The sequence below is a fragment of the Eurytemora carolleeae genome, unplaced genomic scaffold, assembly GCF_000591075.1.
Source record: "Eurytemora carolleeae unplaced genomic scaffold, Eaff_2.0 scaffold307, whole genome shotgun sequence".
Taxonomy (NCBI): domain Eukaryota; kingdom Metazoa; phylum Arthropoda; class Copepoda; order Calanoida; family Temoridae; genus Eurytemora; species Eurytemora carolleeae.
In genome coordinates this window covers 115,870-140,044 of record NW_019396268.1, presented here as the reverse complement: position 1 = coordinate 140,044, position 24,175 = coordinate 115,870, and the positions used below count along the sequence as shown (strand labels likewise).

General features: G+C 32.9%; 1 protein-coding gene across 1 annotated transcript in view; it reads right to left on the bottom strand.

The window, feature by feature from the left end:
* Positions 1-24,175, bottom strand: part of LOC111699753 (TATA-binding protein-associated factor 172) — a 40,579-nt gene that overhangs the window by 1,067 nt on the left and 15,337 nt on the right. The window contains exons 22-42 of the mRNA XM_023470486.1: positions 23,861-23,932; positions 22,952-23,066; positions 22,174-22,263; positions 18,969-19,095; positions 18,502-18,573; positions 18,208-18,337; positions 17,965-18,044; positions 14,337-14,390; positions 13,712-13,803; positions 11,550-11,580; positions 11,213-11,317; positions 10,651-10,874; positions 9,070-10,499; positions 8,949-9,005; positions 8,517-8,611; positions 7,821-7,942; positions 5,625-5,709; positions 4,429-4,481; positions 4,083-4,151; positions 2,131-2,182; positions 272-342 (exon numbers count right to left, since the gene is read on the bottom strand). Coding sequence (XP_023326254.1) covers positions 272-342; positions 2,131-2,182; positions 4,083-4,151; positions 4,429-4,481; positions 5,625-5,709; positions 7,821-7,942; positions 8,517-8,611; positions 8,949-9,005; positions 9,070-10,499; positions 10,651-10,874; positions 11,213-11,317; positions 11,550-11,580; positions 13,712-13,803; positions 14,337-14,390; positions 17,965-18,044; positions 18,208-18,337; positions 18,502-18,573; positions 18,969-19,095; positions 22,174-22,263; positions 22,952-23,066; positions 23,861-23,932 — 3,226 coding nt within the window. The remainder of the gene's footprint in view (positions 1-271; positions 343-2,130; positions 2,183-4,082; positions 4,152-4,428; positions 4,482-5,624; positions 5,710-7,820; positions 7,943-8,516; positions 8,612-8,948; positions 9,006-9,069; positions 10,500-10,650; positions 10,875-11,212; positions 11,318-11,549; positions 11,581-13,711; positions 13,804-14,336; positions 14,391-17,964; positions 18,045-18,207; positions 18,338-18,501; positions 18,574-18,968; positions 19,096-22,173; positions 22,264-22,951; positions 23,067-23,860; positions 23,933-24,175) is intronic.

Sequence of the window (24,175 nt, the reverse complement as noted above, 5' to 3'; positions counted from 1 at the left end):
AAATCCTTAAATAAAATTTTGATAAAAATCTTCTGTTTTTAATTACATGGAGAACCAGAAAACTCGAATAGGAAGACGAGATAAGAGCAATAATTAAGTTTAATAATGCTGTTACAAAGCAAATAGTTTCACTAGTAACTTATTAAATTATTTGTCAACAAAACTATGTCTGTTTAAACTGCACAATTGCAGTGTCTCGTGCTAATTGAAAAACATATTATGAGTAGTAAAGTCGTCTTTCTAATCCAGAGTTCTCTAGTTCTCACAGTACCTGATCCCCGGCTGTAGATCAGTATCCCTAGTTTTCTCATCCTCCTTGCTTAAACTGAACAGATCCAGAACCTGAAATAAACAGGGGTCAAAACTTTTGAATGAAATAGCGCTAATCTTCAACGCCTTAAATCCTTGCTTAAACTTAACAGATCCAGAACCTGAAATCAACAGGGGTCAGAACTTTTGAATGAAATAGCGTAAATCTTCAACGCCTGAACTCTTGCTTTAAGTGAACAGATAAAGAACCTGAAATCAACAGGGGTCAGAACTTTTGAATGAAATAGCGATAATCTTTAACGCCTTACTCTTACTTTCACTGAACAGATCAAGAACCTGAAATAAAGTCAGAACTTTTGAATTAAATAGCGTTAATCTTCAACGCCTTAAATTCTTGCTTAAACTTAACAGATCAAGAACCTGAAATAAATAGGGATCAGTACTTTTGAATGAAATTGCGTTAATCTTTAACGCCTTAAATTATTGCCTAAACTGAACAGATCCAGAACCTGAAATAAACAGAGATCAGAACTTTTGAATGAAAAAGCGCTAATCTTCAATTGGCTGTTTAGTGTTTATTACTCGTTTTGCACATTCAACTAATCAGGAGACTGGATTTTTTGATTGGTTTGATCTATTCAATCATCGAATTGATTTTGAATATAATTTTTTTCAAAGTTACGACCAAACAAAAGCCAAAGAAATTGTTCTGAGCCAATGAGAAATTGCAAGCATATATCAGTCATATAAATATATACACGCTTGTGAAAAACAATGTCCAATTTTTCATTATCCCCCCGCCCCCATAATCACAAATATTTTTTTTCTCTGATCTTCCCCCCTCCTCCCCGGGGTCAGGGGGGTTAATTCTGAATAATTTACACCCATGTTCAAATATAATATCCCAGATATGACGAGATGAAGTCTTTTTACTTAGTTTAATGATAATCTTTTTTTTTCATTTAAAATGAAAAAAAAAACTTTAAAAAGGTTATTAGAAGGTTAATCCTCTTATAAGCCTTAAAAGATTAAAGAATTATGAATTGATGATTGGGGTAAAAATTATTAAAATTGGAAATCAAAAAATAACTTTTTTCCTTCTTTTAATACATTTTAACCACAAATTCATTTATTTCCCCAATTCGGCAAAAGAAAATCCAAAAAAAAGCATTTATAACTTTTGAGAAATATGGATTTTCAAAACGGGGGGGGGGGGGAAGAATTATGATTTTTGAGAAAAAACGAGACGTAATCTTTTCACTTCCGTAATTATACAGGGATATATATTTTCTTAGTTTCATTCTTAGGGTTATTCTCTGAGCTAGGGAAGATGCATGAATTTTTGGGCAAATAAGTATCAAAATATCAAATCGAATAGGACTTGTTTTGATCAGTATTCTTTTATAAACCATGCAAATTGTTTACTCTGATACAGTAGTCGGCGATCAAATCAATAAAATGAAGACGACTTTTTCATTGAAGTTTCGATTGTTAACCAAGCTTTTATCGAATTACAAGTTTACAAGTAAACAAAGAGAAGCTTGTTTATGCTGAGATCTTCTACCAGAGCCAAGATCAATCAACGTGTAAAATAAGCAAAATTTTGGAGAATAATATTTTGAAAAGTGTTAAAATTATCAGATTTCTCCTAAAAGCCTAAAAACTTTGAATGTTTCAAAAACGGAGAGCAAGAATGCTTAACTCTATTCAGTAATAAATGTAGATCTACCTACATTGAAAAGTGAAATGGTTTTAACGCTGGGAAGGAAGAATTTTCGCATGCACGACACGAAAACATGGTAAGGTGGGCGCCGAACGCCCTGATTTCTATTCACACAAAAAGAGTAATTCTTAACAAACCTGATCCGTTCCCATGGTCTGCATACAAGAGTTCTCTGAGGATATAACCGTCCTAGATAGATATATTGATAGACAGATGAATAGATTTTTAGATAGAAAGATAGAAAGAAAGATAGATAGATATATAAATAGACAGATAAGCACAGAATAGATAGATAGATGGATATAAATATGAATAGATTGATAAATCTATAGATAGATAAAAAAATGGATAGAAAGATGAATAGATTTATAGATGTATAGATAAATGAATAGATGGATAAAAAGACATAGATAAATAGATACAGATAAAAAGATGGATTGATGGAAAAAATAGATTGATAGATGGATAGATATGTAGGATATGTAGATAGATAGGAGACTGGAGAGATGTATAGAAAGATAGATACGGATGGATGGACAATAAAAAGATTGATGAAAAGATGCAAGGATGACTGGTCCTAGCATATAAGCATAGAGCCCTTAACTGTACGTTCAAAGGATGTTTATTGTTCAACGCAGAATAAAACATTCTTAAAGGAAATGAGGTTTTATTTTTTAGTTGTAAGTGCTCTTCCATTTATAAAGACGGGCATTTACAACAGCAGCCTTTAAACCTTTCTCTGATCAATAATGTGAAAGATATTGGCGGTTTTTTTTCTAGCTCAAACAGTGTAACTCTGACAGTCTCCTACATTGTTACTAAAGCAGAATTGCGCAAGTCACCTTTAAAAAAAATACTATTAAAAAAAATCAATTTTCACAGAGAAAATAACAGATATCTCATGCAATATTGATCAGACAAAGCTGTTAGGGGTACTGTTCCATATCAGACAAAGCTGTTAGGGGTACTGTTCCATATCAGACAAAGCTGTTAGGGGTACTGTTCCATATCAGACAAAGCTGTTAGGGGTACTGTTCAATATCAGACAAAGCTGTTAGGGGTACTGTTCCATATCAGACAAAGCTGTTAGGGGTACTGTTCCATATCGGACAAAGCTGTTAGGGGTACTGTTCCATATCAGACAAAGCTGTTAGGGGTACTGTTCCATATCAGACAAAGCTGTTAGGGGTACTGTTCCATATCGGACAAAGCTGTTAGGGGTACTGTTCCATATCAGACAAAGCTGTTAGGGGTACTGTTCCATATCAGACAAAGCTGTTAGGGGTACTGTTCCATATCGGACAAGGAAATCTGTAAATGGAGTCACTTGAAATTACGGCTACAGTCCAATTAAGAAAGTTTTATACAAATTGATACAAACATCGATATTGCCCAGATGAAGGAATTCAGGAAACTGTTGAGAATCGGAATCTAGAAATGGTGTGTCAACAGTCCGTTTAAAGGGACTGTAAGCTTAATTTCAAGTCACCCTCCAAGCAATGCTCGATTTACAACAATATACATAAAAGCTTTGTCTGCTCAAGTATGAATTAGAAATCCAGGTTATTGTTTCTTAAACATGTTTATTTTCATTTGCGCAGAGCTCAGGATCCGGATCCGTTGGATCCGCAAGATTTTGGCTTCCTGGATCCGGATCAGAATCCGCAAAAATATGCGGATCCAAGGGGGAAAATACTAACCAAAAACTGAAAAAAAAATTACACTCAAAACTCACATCTGAACAAATGTAAAAAGAGAGATTATAAAAATTTCCTGATTTCTGAATGGTTTATTGAGTTTTAGCATACAAATAAGAGAAAAAAATAAGACAAAAAATTTAAAAATTCTGCTTTGTTAAAAAAAATTCGGTAAATCCGCATCAAAATTAAATGGATCCTAAGAGCACCACATTTGCGGTTTCTCTGAAATAGAAATGAACATTAAGCCAGAAAAACGACGGTATGTTTCACATTGTTGATCATATTTAGGTTTTAAGGGCATCGTTGTGAATCGGGCATTGCCATCTTTGCATGAAGGGTCACTCGAAATTGTATCAGTCCCTTTAATATTAAGAATATATAGAACTAACCTTGCAGTGTGAATCTTGAATTTTTGGGAAGACATGATGGATTCTTCTATAGTATTCCTTGTTATCAGCCTGAACACAATCAGTATCATTATTATCGATATTATCATCATCTTTCAGTCTATTTAAAAAAAAGATGCATACAAATTTGCTCAGTAACGTCTAAAAATATCTTCAAAAAGTATCATTTATATTGGTGCTAGTATAATTTTGATCTGTTGAAAAAAAAATGTGTAAAACAATATTATTAGTATTATTAGTATTAGTATTATAATCATCATTAGTATCATCATCTGGGTGGTATCTTTTCTTTGTTTTATATTAACTGTATAAAAAAATTCTAAAATACCTGTAAACATTGACAACACGTTTTTGTCCAATCCTATGGGCTCGATCCATGGCCTAAATAATATTCAATTCAATTTATTACATAAATTAAACAGTGTAGATTATTGATCATTTCTTTAAAGTATTTAATTATGGCTGAAATACATGGCTACCGACTAATAATGAGAGTTCAAAGACGACTGTACGGAATGTATGCATACTTAATTCTTTCAGTCTTGGCTCCCTGTGATTCTTAAACCTTTTTTCATTCAATGCTTTGCTCATTCAACCTAACAACTTCAACCAGTTATATTTCAGGAGTTTTAGGTCGTCATACAGTGTCATCCTCTGTATTCAACTCTGTACACATCAGATTATCAAGTACAATAGGTGGCAACGGAGAAATGGACCAATTATACATGACGTCACAAGTGTCAAATATAACAAGGAAAACGAAATATTCTCACATTAATTGACATGTTTTCCAAGATTAAATAAAAAGTGTAAAAACAGAAACTAAAGAACACATAAAATTGCACTTATTTCACTGTAAGATAAAATTATCACTAAAATTAATAATTTTGCGGGCAAAAAAAAACCTAAGTTGACACTTAAAACGTTAGAATACAGCTGTATTGAGAGTGTACAAATTCTACGTTGCTATCTATTGTATTTGGTACACATCTGTACCTCATAAACTCCATAACATTTGTTAGAAGCCCTAGACATATACATTTCAGAACTGTAAAACAATAGTTGGCATAATTCTTGGTTAGTTTGGATCGCAGTTTGTACTTTAAACGATTTTTGTAAAAAATATTGAAACTGGAATGTAATATATTAACACGTCAGTATCAAATCAAAACAAATCAGGCTTTTAGGAAAGTCCTATATATATTTTCCAACATTTTTTAAGGAAAGTCCTATATATATTTTAAGGGAAGTCCTATATATTTTCCAACATTTTTTACAACGTCCTTTTTGAACTTTTTGAAAACCTAACCTTGCACTCCAATCTACATTATGGAATAGGGTTAATATTCAATTAAAATTATCTAAAGATTCCGATCATGTTCTACAAATTAATGGATTCTTTATATTCCCAAATATGCAATGCCGCTCTTTTGCAAATTATTAATTTTACCTGAAGATGTATAATATGTAATCCAATATTATCTTGTAAAACTATACGGAAAAAAATAGTAAAAAAAAATTTACCTGAAGATCATTCATAGGATTCCAATCATGTTCAACAAATATCACTGTATCAGCACCCGTCAGATTCAAACCCAGGCCACCAACACTAGATACGTTTTTTTAGTGTTAAATGGATTGTTAGCGTTTAACCCCTTCAATGCACGATTCACAATAGTACCCTTGAAACCATAATGTAATCAAAAATGTATAATAAGTTATCCAAATCAAAAAAAAACACATTGATATCTTATAAATCAGGCTTTTAGGGAGGTCCTATCATCCATAAAATGGTGTCGTGTTGAATCGGACATTGTCATCTTAGAATGGAGGGTCAAAAATCACGCTAACAGTCCTTTTAATTATTTTTAAAGATACATTCTCGATTTTAATGATACCCTTAAACCAGTGTCTGAGAAATGACAACGGACATGTTTTCCTATTAGAAAATTGTTCTTTTTAAATTTTAAATCATTACTATCATTGTTTTTATTTTAACAACATTTTCTCATTTAAACAATCATTGTTTGAATTCATACTATCATTATGTTTGCATTTAACCTATCCTTGTTTTAATTTAAACTATCATTGTTTTCATTTAAACTATATTTGTTTTCATTTAAACTATATTTGTTTTCATTATTAATATCCATGTTGTCATTATTAGTATCCTTGTTTTCATTTAAACAATCATCGTTTTCATTTATGCTATCCTTGTTTTCATTTAAGCTATCCTTGTTTTCATTTAACTATCCTTGTTTTCATTTAAACTATCCTTGTTTTTATTTATACTATCCTTGTTTGCATTTATACTATCCTTGTTTTCATTTAACTATCCTTGTTTTTATATATACTATCCTTGTTTTCATTTATACTATCCTTGTTTTCATTTAACTATCTTTGTTTTAATCTATACTATTCTTGTTTTCATTTATTCTATCCTTGTTTTTATTTATACTATCCTTGTTTTTATTTATACTATCCTTGTTTTCACTTAAAATATCCTTGTTTTCATTTATCCTAACCTTGTTTGCTATTACTACGTTTTCATTTAAACAACCATCGTTTTCATTTATACTATCCTTGTTTTCATTTAAACTATTTGTTTTCATTATTACTATCATTGTGTTCATTTATACTATCCTTGTTTTCATTTAAACTATTTGTTTTCATTACTACTATCATTGTGTTCATTTATAATATCCTTGTTTTAATTTAAACTATATTTGTTTTCATTATTACTATCATTGTGTTCATTTTACTATCCTTGTGTTAATTTAAACTATATTTGTTTTCATTATTACTATCATTGTGTTCATTTATACTATCCTTGTTTTCATTTAAACTATATTTGTTTTCATTGTTACTATCATTGTGTTCCTCGCACAAAAGAAATCTATAAAATCTGTACCTAGTGGAACGAATAAGATCAATTCTAGGATCAATATCTGTACCTGGTGGTAAGGAGAAGAAGATCAATACTAGGATTAAGAACTGTACCTGGTGGTTAGGAGAAGTAGATCAATACTAGGATTAAGAACTGTACCTGGTGGTTAGGAGAAGTAGATCAATACTAGGATCAAGATCTGTACCTGGTGGTTAGGAGAAGATCAATACTAGGATCAATATCTGTACCTGGTGGTTAGGAGAAGTAGATCAATACTAGGATCAAGATCTGTACCTGGTGGTTAGGAGAAGTAGATCAATACTAGAATCAAGATCTGTACCTGGTGGATAGGAGAAGAAGATCAGTACTAGGATCAAGATCTGTACCTAGTGGTTAGGAGAAGATCAACACTAGGATTATTATCTATACCTGTCATGGTGGTTAGAAGAAGTAGATCAATATTAGGATCAATATCTGAGCCTGGTGGTTATGAGAAGATCAATACTAAGATTAAGATCTGTACCTGGTGGTTATGAGAAGATCAACATTAGAATCAAGATCTGTACCTGGTGGTTATGAGAAGGTCAATACTAGAATCAAGATCTGTACCTGGTGGATAGGAGAAGTAGATCAATACTAGGATTATGATCTGTACCTGGTGGTTAGGAGAAGTAGATCAATACTAGGATCACGATCTGTACCTGGTGGTTAGGAGTAGTAGATCAATACTAGGATCAAGATCTGTACCTGGTGGTTAGGAGAAGATCAATACTAGGATTATGATCTGTACCTGGTGGTTAGGAGAAGATCAATACTAGGATTATGATCTGTACCTGGTGGTTAGGAGAAGTAGATCAATACTAGGATCAGAGTTGAATCTGGTTACAAGATCATGGCGTAGATGAGCTGGTACAGAACCGTCAAGGCGGAGGTAGGTAACCTCCGGGAAGTGAACCTGCAATTTAATTATCTTTATAAGACAACCCTGGATTCAAGGAACCAGGGGTTGAGAATATTATCATCATTATTATCATTATTTAAACCTGCATTCAACAGTATTTTAGAGAGTGGAGGGGGGGGGGGGGGGGTGAAATTTTAATGAACCAAAAATGATGGGCGTAGGTGGGGGTGCACCAGAAGAGAAAATTTTATGACCTAAAAAACTCAAAAAGGGTCAAAATTAATGACTAAAGACTAAAAACTAGATTTTTAACTTAACACACATTATAGCCTTTTAAGAAAGATATTTTGCCTGTTTTGCATAATTTTTTTTAGAAGCTATTTGCATCAAACAAAAAAAATTGGAGGTTTAAGATGTATAGATTTGAGTTAAAATATAAAAAAATGTATTGACATTTGACACCCCCCACCTCCTTTTAAAATTTTAGAAATTTATTAGAACAAATAGAAACTTTTGTGGTTTCTCAAGCCAATCCTGGTCTATTAATATCCTTAACAGATCATAATTCAATCATAACTAAACTTTTTTTGGAAAAAAAGAATACATTAAAAAAAATTTAAATAAATACCTTTAGCAGATCCTCTTCCAGAATATCTAACATAGTTTTAAGCTGGCAAAACACCAGAGCTCTGTGTTGGCTAACAACACTCTCAACACTTTCCCCTAAACAAATTGATAAATAAAAAGAATATAAGACATAAGATTGAAAAAAACCCAGCTACAATGGCATCTAAGCCGATTATTGCTGACTAATGTTGTATGTGCGACATCGAACGTGTTAATCAGAGCTTTGCCTTATTCTAGTAAAACACATCGTGATGTGAGGCGGTTTATCAGACGGAAATTTTAATGTTAGCTAAACTGAAGAACACATGAGAAGTGAGGAATAAACAACAAAGATCTTCACATGCAATCAATAAAGATTAGCTAGAAAAAATCAAGGCAATGTAAGATAAATGAGTAGACGAAAATCCAGTCTCAGTTGGTTCCAGAAACCTACCTGTGATGCCCAAGTCAGCGAGCAACTGCTTCAAAGCTGTCAGCTTGGCAGAGTGTCCTAAAAGAGTGAAAACATAAATTGTTGTTGACTGGTATTCTTAATAAACAAACAAAACACTCACCAATGTCCTTTAAATATTCTGCTGGATCTTGATTTGAACCATGATGCCCTTCTACCAGTAAGGGATAGAGAGGATGCTCTGGAGAGAGAACAAGCTTTGGATGATTACAAACCTTTTTCAGATATTGCATAGCTTTGAACACATTGGGATGAAGATTTTTCTTTGGTTGAGAATCATCCGAAGCATTTGATCTTATTTCATCCTCACCTTTCAGAGCACTTTTATCAAAGTCCTCATACAAAGAAGTTTGTATGGGTGATAGGTCACAATAATAATCTTGGATTATTTTTGGTGGAAGATCTTTAAGAACATCCTCCTTGACTCTACGGAGAATGAAAGGCAAAGTTTGTCTATGCAATGCTTCCATGGCAAGCACACCAACCTCCTGATCTTTAATGGAGCATTTACTCTCCTTACTGTTAAGAATGGGTCGAGCATACCGGTGCATAAACTGCCTCTCAGTCCCCAAATATCCTGGCATGAGGAAATCAAACAAAGACCACAGTTCAGTGACTCCATTTTGAATTGGGGTCCCGGAAAGGATTAACCTATGTTTAGAACTTAGTTTTCTGACAGCCATTGAAGTTTTAGACTTTGTGTTCTTGATAACATGGCCCTCATCTAAAATCAAGTAATCCCATTGTATTGTTGAGAAAAACTCTATGTCATTGCGCACAATATCATAAGAAGTTATGATAACATTATGCTTGGGTATCTGTAAGCGGAGAGCAGATCTTAATGATGAATTGCCTATGTAGAGAAAGGGGTTCAGAAACTCATTACCCACAAACCTATTGATTTCTTCCCTCCAATGTCCTCCTAACGTTGTGGGACAAATAACTAAAGACTGACAGCCTTGAGCCCTTGAATTCTTGTGATGATTGGCCAACAGACATATAGTTTGTAAAGTTTTACCTAATCCCATATCATCACACAAAATACCATGAAGCTTGTACTTGTGCAGAAACCCAAGCCAATTGATGCCAGCTTCTTGATAGCTACGAAGTTCAGCTTTGATTGGGACTTTCAACTCATACCTTTCTGCATTCTTAGAGTTTAAAAGCTGGTTCAGAAAATTCTTCTCCTCTTTCTTCTTGGCAAGTAAACTCTCTGGCATATCAACAGGGTCTGGAACACTCTCTCCGAGGGGCATTAGTTTGACCAGAGTAGCAAATGTAAATGTTGCTGCCAATCTTACTTCTTGATTGGTATCCGACATTCTACCCAGGACAGGAACCACCAGTAGTACTATATACGGAATGATGTCAACAGTAAGGTTTGTAGCTAGGCAGGAAAGTGTTTCTATAACACCAAGTCTAAATGTGAGCTCGGTATGTTCAAGGAGGGGGAGAAGATGAAGAACTACTGCAGTTAAAGTTTCTGACAGCATAACTTTTGAGAGAGCTGTTAGACATGTAGCTGCAGCATATCTAAATGGTATTTAACATATAAGAACTTTTAAATTGTCTTTAACGGTTAACAATTACTTAGCAACTTCAAAAATAATGTTTTCTTTTCCTCAATGCTAACTCGGACAGAATCAAACAAAAGTTTGTTGCAAATGACTTTTTATTATATTACCTGACAGCAGTATGATGACTAGTTGTGTAACGCAGTAGCACAGGGATTAGTTCTCTAAGCCTAGGGAAGTCTGAGGGAAGGACGGACACCATAACTTCCACAATCTTTAAACAGTTTGGTAGATCAACTATATCACAGTTTCCAGATATCACAGATTGAAAACTAAGCTCATCAAGTTTGGGGATCTTAGTAAAAATCTCAACACCAAAATGTTTCACAAGCTCCTAATAATTTCATTTTTCACAAAACTTGCCGTTTTTTTTAAAAACAAACCCAAGTTGCACCTCCAAATTTACAAATACCAAATTGGCTTGTCATGCCATGTCATTTTTCTCAAGTACAGACTGAATATCTCTTACAAATATCAGCTTAGTAACTTATCATGATGAAATACTCGAATTAAGATTTGAAAGAAGACACATAATGAATCACTTTGTACATGAAAACTACAATTTTAATGTAAGTGGAATTTTATTCATATTTTTAATCTCTAATTCACATATTACATTGAGTAAGAAAAAAAGCGTCCATTTAAAAACATATTTAGTTAAAATTGAAATCCCTGAATAGCTAGGCCGGCTCCCCTACACTGAACCTCCACAAGGCAAAGATCCTCTTCATTATTTACATCTATTGTAGACTGAAGCAACATCCCAGAATTATCAACCTTCATCAAACCAAATATAATAAAATAAAATAAAAATATAAAATAATAAAATAACCACCCTCTAAGAGGAAGTTTTCATGAAAAATTTGCTAATTTACTTCTCAAAGACGATACAAGTGTAAACAACTAAAATTTTGGCTTGACCACCCAATTTGACTACAAAACATCTCTTAACCTTTAAAATAACATTTCTTTTCAATAGAAATATTTGAAATATAAGTTATATGGGTTCCTTTTTAGTTTTACGACCAGTCAGTTTATTCCTAAAACATAATTATAAAATCAAAATTATTATTTTTATATAATATGATTATTGTTATATTGAGCATTGATCATTATCATTTCCAATAAAGATTATATTCCTCTTCAAACCATAAATAAGACATGCTATTTTTTGTTTATTTCCTTTTAGATTTTTGTTTTAATTTCTTTTAACTTAACATTATTTCATTAATTTCAGATTTTATTTTCACACTTGTATTTATTATAGGTTTTAACTGATTAGTTTTCAGAAAAACGGTATCCTTTATTATATGAACAAGCTTGTGAACCCAGCTTTGCCAGGAGTTTTCCAAAAAAAGTCCTCTCACTCAAGAATTTTAAACCAGGCTAAAAACACTCCCGTGATTCTATGGACTTCCTCAATCAAAATTTTGAGTAAATGGGTTCAGGGGTTCATGAGAAATGATCAGACATACAAACAAACAGACAGACAAACAGAGATTGATTTCTTGCATGCATATTTATTTACAAAGAAACAAGTATGTGTTTCTAATTCCATAAATTATGACATTAAAGAGACTATATACGTAATTTTAAGTGACCTTCCATGCAATGATGGCATGGCAATGTCCGATTTACATCGGTACACTAAAAACTTAATCTTATCAAAAATGTGTAAGATACCGCTGTTTTCAAGACTCAAATAATGTTAAATTCTGATAATTTCTCCATTGCTTTAGTAGAGTAACCAAAAATGAAAATAAACAGCTTAAAGAAACAAAAATATGGATATCTAATCCAAATACTTTTAAGGGTACAGTAGTGAATCGGCCATTATAGCTTTTAAGGGCGCTGTAGTGAATCGGCCATTATAGCTTTCAAGGGTACCGTAGTGAATCGGGCATTATCGTCTTTGACTTGAGGGTCACTTTAATAAAATTATGCTTTTAATTCTGTCCCTTTAAACATATTTTCCAATAAATGAACAAACCGTTAATCAAATGTCACAAAATGTCAGACATGTTATTAACTATTCAGAAGAAAATATTTATTAATATTGTTGATTATAATTCCTAAAATTGCAACTAGACAATCATTCTATTCAAAAGCTGTATACATGTTACTTTACATATATGAAATTTCATTACAAATGAAAAAATTAACTTAATGGGAATTTATATGTTGATTCATTAGACACTCCATGCAAAGATGACAATGCCCGATTCACAACGGTACCCTTAAAAGATTCAACTGATCAAGGTTGAATTAGATATCAAGGTTGAATTAGAAATCAAGGTTGAATTAGAAATCAATGTTTATAAATTCAAAACATTATTATTTTCAATTGCGGTTTCTCCACAAAAGGTGGTTTCAAAGGAACCGTCGTTAATCGTTCATTGCCATAACCGCATAGAGGGTCACTTTAAGTCTTAAATCACACTTGAAATCACACTTTAAAGCACACTTGAAATCACACTAGAAATCACACTTGAAATCACACTTAAATCACACTGAAATCACACTTGAAATCACACTTGAAATCACAATTAAATCACACTTGAAATCACACTTGAAATCACACTTGAAATCACGCTTGAAATCACACTTGAAATCACACTTGAAATCACACTTGAAATCACACCTAAATCACACTTAAATCAAACTTAAATCACACTTGAAATCACACTTAAATCACACTTGAAATCACACTTGAAATCACACTTGAAATCACACTTGAAATCACACTTGAAATCACACTTGAAATCACACTTGAAATCACACTTGAAATCACACTTGAAATCACTTAAAAAGTAATGTTCATACACAGGAAGATACTATCTGAAGTGAAAACTTTTTCAATATGAATTTGGGAATTTCATCTTCATTTTAAGCAGACCTTCTGAAGGATAACAAAAAAATCTATTAAAAATAAAAAGTCGTTGTTGCATATATCAATACATTGAAGACGACTTTGTATTACAATTTTGATTTAAATCAAGCTTTTAAACACATGATTACACTCAAAAATGAAAAAGCTGTCAATTAAATAACTTCTCTTTGATTACATGTAAAACTGTAATTTTAAACATCTTGTTAACACTCAGAACTAAAATAAAAAAGTCGTCTTCATTGTATTGATATAATCGCCGAGCACTTTATACAAATGCTTACTTGAGGGCCTGCTCTGCTTGCCGTTCTCTAAAATAGTTTGAAAGGATCCCAAGACCGGGGTGCACGCTGCTACCAAACTGGGTCAGCTCAACCTATTCACAGGTCAGGAATATTGTGAGAATGGTTATTCATTTTCAATATTAAAAATCTACCCAGGTAAAATCAGATCAGACTTCTAGGGTTGGACTACTTCCATACTTTAATTCAAAATGACAAAATCAAAAATGGAGCCTGGGTTTTTGATTATCTGTGATTCAACTAATTACTTTCTTTTTATTTCCATTCTCTTTATTTTGCGTGGTAATTTCACTACATTGAACATTGAGTCTACCAACTATTCACTTAACGTCAACATAAGTAGTCCTTTAATAAAGGCATAGAACGATCAATTGGTTAAACAAACATCAGATATGTCAGATTTAAGTTTGTGGTGGGAAACAAATGTAAAATGGGACATCAAAAGACAACTTTTTTCATTCTTTTCCATACTTTTTACCCAAAAATTCATTTATGTTCCCCCTAAAATCATTTATTTTCCCCAATACACCCCCCCCCCCCTTCTTCAAAATGAGAAAAATAACCAATGCACCCCCCACCCTCCTCCTTCAAAAGTGTCAAGACTTACCTGAGGTGTATTGACAGGATGGGAACATAGAAATGTACACAGATTCGTTACAACCTGCAATAGTAACATAATATCTATTTATCTATATAATGTGTATAAAGTTGTAATCTCTGTTTGTTCGTTTGTTTTTCCGATCATAACTCCGGAATCCATGGACCGATTTGTCTAAAATTTTTATTAGGGAACTCGGGAAATACACGGGAATGTTTTAAGCCTGATTTTGAGAGTCTAAGTTGAGTAGATCGACTTTTTAGCAAAAATTTAGGTTTCCTGGTAAAAATCAGTTTAGTGTGGATAAACTGGGAGTGAGTAACTATGAGTACCCTGGGCAATGTTGGGTTCCCAAGCTAGTATATATATAAAGTAGTAATAGTAGTTTGTTTGTTTGTAAGTACGGTAATAACTCAAACATCTAAAAGATTAGCAAGCAGCGTGGTGGTAAGGAAATTATGAAGCAGATATGGATTACTATTAAAGATTTCACTATTTTTTTCAGAATTAATAACATTCTCTTTGTTCAATTCTTTAAAGGGCTGTACGCGAAATTTTAAGTGACCATCCCTGTAAAGATAGCAATGCCCGATTTACAACGGTACTCCATCCCTGTAAAGATGGCAATGCCCGATTCACAACGGTATTCCATCCCTGTAAAGATAGCAATGCCCGATTTACAACATTACTAAATCTCTGTAAAGATAGCAATGTCTGATTTACAACGGTACTCCATCCCTGTAAAGATAGCAATGTCCGATTTACAACGGTACTATTGAAATCTTTATCTGATCAACAATGTGGATATTATGTTATCGTTTTAACGACTCGAACAGTGTTGTATTTCTCCATTATTTCTTAAAGCCAGATCTGACAAAGCTTTAAAGGGTACTGTCGGATTGTCATTCTTGCATGGAGGGTCACTAACAGTCCCTTTAATCAAAACCACACAAATGAAAATATGTTGTTTCCTTTGATGATCATTCGTAAACTTAAATGTCAGGCTCCACCATTGCACTTACAGTGAGAACCAGACGCTGTGGAATAAGAAGACGACATTAAAGCTTATTTGAGCTAACAAGTCGTCTTCCTATTCCATACTTTACTGGTTCTCTAAAATTATGCCAACGATTGGTAGATTCTAGAATAATATTTCAAATATCTAATGTCTCTGAATATGCGGGAAGAAAACGAAGTATTAAATTCAATTTGCAAGTGAAAAAAATAAAGACACAAATTGAATTGAAACCTTTCAGTAAGTTTTCGAAACCGGATCTAGGATCTAAATCATAATAAATCCTGTATAAAATCTAGCTAAGCTTAAAAACAGGGTGATCAAGTTCCGTTTCCAGTTGGGGGGGGGGGGGCGTGTCGAGTTCTGTAGATTTATCAATTTATCTTTGATGGTGGCAGAGGTAACTCTTTCATGGTCCACATAGGTTTTACATCCAGAGAACTTGAAATGATAGATTATAACCTTTGTGTAAGTAAATGTCGTTTTATTATAGGTCTTATTCCCCCTTTTTTTCTGCGAAAATCTATCCAAATGATTTGCTTTTTTTAAATAGTATCCAATTGAGGTCTGTGTGCAAAAGATTTTATTATTTTCGATGAAAAATGAATTCATGAATCCAGAACATGTGAAAAACAGTAACAAAGTGGAAAATATGATAAAATAGGGGGAAAATGATAAACCTTAACTTTGTTCTGATGTTAGTAATGAGACAGGTGGGTCATCTAGCTGATATTTGAAGCCGACTTTTTAGTTAAAAAGCTTAATAAACATGGAACAATGTGGAATAGTGGGGACTTGCTTTACCACAATTGTTTTTTTATTTTATTAAAGGGACCAAATGATGCCCATACGCAAAATTTAAGATTCCTCAAAAACTTAAGACAAGATTCCAAAATGTATTCAAAAATTGGTCAAACTGACCCTCCTCTTTTGACAATTTTTAACTTAAGTATTAATTCTTTAAAACTAGGCGTTAAGGACGCTTTTATATTCAGTTTAGCTTTTGACTGTCGTTTAAAGCTAGCCATTTTTACGCATTCTCAAAAATAAAAAAGTCAACAATTTTTTTGCAAGCAAAATTGTTTTGCTTGGACGGTCAATGACCCTTCCCTGGGGTTAAGTGAATAGCCATAATATATTTAAAACCGATATTATCTGTTTAGACGTTTATTAGATACAAACAGACAGATCTTAAAGGCAATACAAATATCCTCTCAGACTTTATCTCGAAATGATTAAAGGCATATTTTCAGAGTAAAATTTTAAAAAATCAATGCATTCCGCAAATTCTTTTATCCAGACATTTTTAATAAATGAAAAAACCCTGAAGTTTTAAGTAAATGTCAAGGATATTTATATTCAAAAGAACTTTTATTGATATTAATTTATGTTCCCTGGAAACCATGTTCACAAAATTTGTGGTTGGTGCAAAAATACTGAAAAAATGATGAGAGAAATGATTTTTCAAGAAACAATTTACCCCTGTAAAAGGTAGTCTAAAGATTGGGTTAAATTAAGCTTGAAAATTGATGCGATAAATGCTTAAATGGACATGATAGGACATCAACAATTCATTCAATGATTATTGAATGAAAATGATAATAACCGAGACAATAGTTTTTTCTTAGCTTTCCTCAGATAATTTGATAATTTTTGGTATAGTGCAGGCCATATAGAAGGCTTTAAATTAAACAAAGAATTTTTCGTGGCTGTTGAGTAAAAAGGCATTTTTAATTGCACCAATTAAATTAAAGATTGTTTTAGGCGAAAAATTTGGATTTTTCTGAAAAAATACTAGGAAATAAGATAACTTATGAAGATGTTGAGATGTATTACACCAGCTCAAATGAAACCTTTATTTGTCTAGCTAAAATGTTTTTTTTACATTTACCAATGATCTCTACTATATAAGCTAAAACAAATGTTGACAGTTTTGCTTATCAAAACTAAATGATCGCCTTAGGCTACTTGGACTGAAATTTGTGATTTTTTCCCTGCAAATATCTGAACTTTTATTCAATTTTCTGTTTTAAAGTACCCTTATTAAAGAACTTTTCATAAAAGGTCGGATAAATTTTCACATTTTACTCTAAAACCCTGTGAGCAACTCCAAAATCCTGGGAGCAACTCCAAAATCCTGGGAGCAATTCCAAAACCCTGGAAGCACTCCAAAACCCAGAGAACAATTCCAAAACCCTGAGAGCGGCCACCCCTCCCTCCCTGAAGTGAATTGAAGTGAAAATTGTTATATTTATTGGGGTTTATGCTGTAATAAAAGTCTCTATTTTGTGGGTAACCCTGCAGTATAATTAAAATAGGCAGCATTTTCTCAGGCAAAGATAATGATTATGTCGAGAATAAAAGTTTGAAATATGGTAAACTTCGTGTTAATCATATTTTATCTAACGAGACATGAATCAAGGACTTGAATCTTATCTAGTGGACTTGTCTGTCTAGTGAGACATGAATCAAGGACTATAACCTTGTCTAGTTGACTTGTCTGTCTAGTGAGACATAAAGCAAGGACTCTAACCTTGTCTATTGGACTTGTCTGTTTAGTGAAACATGAATCAAGGACTATAGCCTTGTCTTACGGACTAGTCAAAAAGCAAGGACTCTAACCTTGTCTAGTGGACTTGTTTGTCTAGTGAGACATGAATCCAGAACTCGGACTAGTCCTTTAACTGCAATATTCTGAAACTCTAGAGACCAAAATTTACTGTTCATACCATATAAAAAAGAAACATTAAAAATGTACATTTAGTAGAATATTGTTTTCATAAAAAATTGGAAGATTATCAAGGGTCAAAACATTTTAACATTTCACTCCGTTAGAATAGTTTCTTAAACAGTTATTTTGATTTCCTTCGTTCTGTTCCCTCTTGACTGCGTCCATGAGAGGTTTGATAACACAGTTAAGTTTGTCAGGTAAAGCAGCTGGGCCCAGACAGGATAGCGCGCTGGCCAGCGTAGAAAGGCATACACTCTCTATTTCCTTAAAAAGTAATTATATTAATTTTCAAACCAAGACCAGGGAACATATTTTTAAACTTGCTATGAAAATATATACGCTTGTTTTAAAACTAGGCATTTTGATTTTGATTTTGATGACATCACAAATTGACAACAAGGGATTAGAAAATTAAATGTCTAAAATACCTGCTGCATATTCAGATATATCTGTAGTGAGCTGACAACTCCAGCTCTCCGGTCCTCAAGGGTTTCAATCGCCTTAAATCATATATTATTTATATTATTCATCCTCTTAACTACTACCTACCCAAAGTATTCCTTTAAAGTTAAAAACTATGTTGGTCTCTTTTTCAGGGGCAAGTTTAAAAACTAAAATTAATCCCAATGTAAAGGTACTTATAACAAGGCTTGAGATCCAGGTCAAGATGTAACAGGTCCAAATGGTGAATTATCAATGAAAACATACCCAAAGAACTTGCTATTCTCAAAAAAACATATCTTGATTGATGTCAATTGAAATAAGATCTAAATTCTTCATGCTCTTACTATTTATAGATCTAGTTTAATTCCTCACAGGACCAGATTTGTATCTCAGTCCAGATTTGCATAAAGTTGGAGGGACCCTAATTTCTTAACTAAAAAATAATATTTACCTTTGGTTTCAGTTTAGGGTTGTGCAGATACTGGTTGAAAACAGATCCAACCAGCTTATCAATATCAGATATTGACAATGTTCCATCCTTTCCTTGTATACTGTCATCAAATGGAACCTTGTAGTGCCTGAATTTATAGATTATTATTATTATTAACTAAAAACAATGCATTTGTTGAAAAAGGGGTTGGCACTTCTAGCTGCCAAAACGTATCCATGGGCAACATCGTTTTTGAAGCCCTACAGAGATGGCGTAAAACAGGCAATCTGCTGTGACAGCTCTATTTCTGGAAACTCTCTCGATACAAAGTGATTTGCCCTAAGTAGCTCTATTTCTGGACATTACTCAGTTTTTGTTTTTAATTCTCATAATTAGATAATTACATTATTCCATCATTCCCTTGAAAACTGTCAACAAATGGAACCTTGCAGTGCCTGAATATAGATTATTATTATTATTATTGACTAACAACAATGCATTTGCTGAAAAAGGGGTTGGCACTTCTAGCTGCCGAAACGTATCCATGGGCAACATCGTTTTTGTCGCTCTACAGAGATGGCGTAAAACAGGCAATCTGCTGTGACAGCTCCATTTCTGGAAACTCTCTGGGTACAAAGTGTTTTGCCTGAAGCAGCTCTATTTCTGGATATTACTCAGTTTTTGTTTTAAATTCTCATAATCAGATATTGACAGTGTTCCATCCTTCCCTTGAAAACTGTCAACAAATGGAACCTTGTAGTGCCTGAATATATAGATTATTACTATTATTAACTAACAACAATGCATTTGTTGAAATAGAGGTTGGCACTTCTAGCCGCCAAAAGGTATCCACTATCAATGGGCAACGCAATCCGGGAAGCCCTACAGAGAAGACATTACAACAGGCGATCTGCCTGAGACAGCTCCACTTCTGGAAACTCTCTTTGTAACAAGCAATTTTTCTTGAATAGCTCCATTTCCGGGAGCAATTTAGTTTTTATTTAAAATTTTCATAATAAGATAAAGATAGTATTTCATCCTTCCCATTCGTTGAAATAACGTATCCGTGGGCAACATGGTTTATTAAGCCCTATAGAGAAGACGTACAACAGGCGATCTGCCTGAGACAGCTCCATTCCTGGAAACTCTCTAAGTACCAAGAGATTTGCCCAAAGTAGCTCCATTTCTGGAAACCTCCTTAGTTTTTTGTTTTAAATTCTCATATCATGTATAGCTAGTATTCCACAATCTCTTACAAACTGTCATCAAATGGAACCTTGTAGTGCTGGAATATAGATTATTATTATTATTGACTAAAATCAATGCATTTGTTGAAAAAGCCTCCAAAAATGGGAAACACAGTCTTGGAAGCCATTCAGAGAAGACTTACAACAGGCGATCTGCCAGAGACATCTCCTTTTTAAGGAATTCCCTTGAATACAAGAGGGACCATGTAGTGCCTAAATATAGATTAAATTCTCAATATTATACATATATAGTATTCCATCCTTCCCTTGAGTACTATAATCAAGAGGGACCATGCAGTGCCTAAATATAGATTGAATTCTCAATATTATACATATATAGTATTCCATTCTTTCCTTGAGCACTATAATCAAGAGGGACCATGTAGTGCCTAAAATTTTTTTTATTATTATTATTTCATTATTATTAACCTTGACCATGATTAAATTCTAAATATCATTAATAGATAACACTTCATTATTTTCTTGGCTGTAATTCTAAAATAGATTTATATTTTCTGAAAACTTTCATGAGACATAAATTTCAAATATTCATATTATTGACAAATTAATAATTAACATGGAATAGTGTGGGTTTTGTTACAAGAAGAATTAAGATTCAAAATTATGTTCAATATTTAGGATATTTGCATCTTTCACACTTAGTGTCAAATATGGATATTCATTTAGCTTAAATAATCAAAAAATTTCCAATGAAAGAATCAAATATTAAAAAATCAATTTGTGGCATTATGAAGAAATCTGTTTGTGTATTAAGCAATTGTTATAGAAGATAGGGACCCACAAAAACTAATAAAAGATTTATTTCCCGGAAAAATTTGAAATTTTGAAATTGAAAATATTAAAAATGCCCCCCCCCCCGCTTCTTTAAAAATGAGCCTTTGCATTTCGGAATGAAAATATTATTGATTTATTGCTCAAGATAATTATGAAGAAAAACATTTTTTTCAAAAATATTTTAGGTTCTAAACTTTATGTCTTTAAATGTGATTTTGACTTGCTGTCTATAGTCTAACTTTCTATTTTTCTGAAACTATTCATCATACAATGCAGCAGAAGTCAAAACCAGAGTTACTACAGGATTACAGATTTGGGGGTTATACCACTTTATCTATTTAGATACATCTTTAAAAGTGGTCAAAAGTATATTTTTTGGCCATTAATAACTTGTTTTTTTCAGTTTGGATAGTTTAAAGGCATTTGATTAATGGGATTAATTTAAAATTGATTTTCTCCTAATTCCCTATTTAGGATTAACTCAGTGGACTAGATATTAATAGATTCCAGAGAAAAAACTGAGGTGTTTTGACTTGATACCTGACAGTTCATTTTCAGCAGTGTGAAAACCTTACTGGCTATGCACTCTGCAGTCATTTGTGTGTGGCTTAAAACTATCAAATAGTTGAGGTATCGCATTCATATAAGTTTGACATTGGGTGTAGACTATAGAATGAGGAGTGTTTACATATGTGGCAGTCCTTTCACCAGCTTAGACTTCTACAACATTGTTATTAGCCTTGGTACTAAGGAAACAGAGGTTCAAATTTTTGGATAGAACCTCCGAACCGTGCTCTAGATATGTTCCAGTAAACACTGAAAGATTATAGCAGCAAAAGATTGCTTAGGCATCCATTTCACGCCCAACAAATAACAATCTTTCCAATGCCTGCTGTGTTAGATTCACAATTATGATCATAAAGTTTGTTGCCCTACTAACCAACTACTTTCCAATCACAAGTCTCCCTTGAGAATTAAGATCTCCTTAAAAGTCTCAAACTCGACTGTCCAAGATCCTGCTTCTAGGGCATAAATAGTTGTCTTAGTCATGCAAAGCAGCAAAGGGACCGAAAATGTCCTGTTTTATTGCTATAAGGAGGACACATCGAAAAATGCTTTAACTCAGAATTTCCTCTGAACTAGGACTAGGTCAAGTAAAGCATGTGTTTCAATTTTATCTTTACCTGAGAGATGATATGAAATCAGAAGCATCAGACAATAGCCTATTCTTCTGTTGCACCATCTCTACATATGTCTGAGGACTGCTCAAGTTCCTAAATAAAGTATTTTGTTGTCAACCCTACCTTCTGCTATCTTCGAATTTTTAAGCATTCATAACTTATATAGCATTACATCTTTAGTTGGTAAAAAAGACTAGTCTAGACCTGGATATTTTATTACATCCTTTAATGGTTAGAATAACTATCTGAGCAAACAGCTTGGTAGCTGTTTTATTTTTTTATTTCAAAGGTTTTCTTTCAGTAAACAACATTAAAAATCTTGATTTTTGGCAGTGTTGGCGGTAGATATACCAAATATTTATTTACTGTTGTCACCATTATTAGTTGGTCAGTTTGTTATAAAAATTGTACTTCTAAGAAAATACAAGACCAACATCATTTCACATCATTATGCAATATCCAAAATTACTTGTTCATGTCATTTATGCAATTCAAACCGAAAACTTTAAGAAATTTGCATTTATCTTATAAAAGCATCTTTCATTTGTTGTTTTAATTTTTGTTCATTTAAAAATCAACACTTATTTCAGCAGTTTGTAATTAAACATTGCCGAGCTCTAGTCCAATTTGATTACCAGACCAGCTCCTGCGCTAGATCTATTGTAGTCCATATGATCTGATTACCTGACCAGCTCCTGTGCTATTTTCTACTGTAGTCCTATGATCTGGTTACCTGACCATCTCCTGAGCTGGATCTACTGTAGTCCTATGATCTGATTACCTGACCAGCTCCTGAGCTAAATCTACTGTAGTCCTATGATCTGGCAAACTTGTTTGATCCAACCATTGGATAATTATCATTGATATTGACAGTTTCTGGTAAGCAGAGTTCGTTCCTTAAAAAAAATCTCTGACAGAAATTATCATTATAATTGAGAATTGTCCCTTTTAAAATGGAGGGATACATAAAAAATATGACAGTCCCTTTAAGAACAAACTAATAACACAGTTTTCAAGCAAAATAATTCTATTTACAAAACAAATTCATTATCTGGGAGTATTTGATTCATATGATATCACAATTATGGGTAATTTATCATTAAATGATCAATTTTCTGCAAAATGCTCATTGTTTTTTTTTTCTTCTTTTAAAGATTATACATTTTAGCAGATTTATATCCCCTGTGATATCCGCACTATGACATTTAACAATTTTTAAAATCCAACTAGTTAAAGAATCTGCAAACCTACAACTATTATAATTATTTTTGCAATGGAGTGCATAAAATTTATGTAATTATCAAATTTGTGATTGATAACAGAGAATGAGCATTGTACCAGCCACTATTTAATGCAAATTTACTTAAAATGAATGGTAATTGTTCACTGCCATGCCCTTAGAGTTTCTAATCGGAATTCCGTTGCACGGAGTCAAGCAGAATCTCGGCCAAACGGTTCTCATATTGTGCAGAATTGCGGGGAAATTACAGCGCCGACCATTGCACGCAAATCCACTTGCATTGGAAACCATAACTGGCCTGGATTTTAATGTACTATTTGATATTTTGGGTGATTGCTGTTCAGATGGTTTTCAATTTAAAAACGTTTTAAAGGTTCAAAAATTGCAAAAAATTACTCTTTTTAATTATTCTGAAGAAAGAAAAAAGATTGTTATATTCTTTAAACTTACCTAACTGCGGAATGAGGACTTTAGAAAGAAGCATCTGAAGTGGGGTTTCCATATCTTCCGTATATTCAATACCTTGAATAAAACCAAATCAAATCAAATATTATTTATTTTCGCAGAAACATAACATTAAATAAGATTCCTGTTTTGATAAATGTTAAAAACAATAATAATAAAAATAAGAATGATAAAAACTCCAATAATTGTAATAAGCAAAATAAAGACCAGGGAAAAAATCAAGATAACTTTGCTGCGCGGATTGATAGAAGATGGAATCTCTAAAACCGTACTGCCATGCAGTTCAAGTGCACCGATACC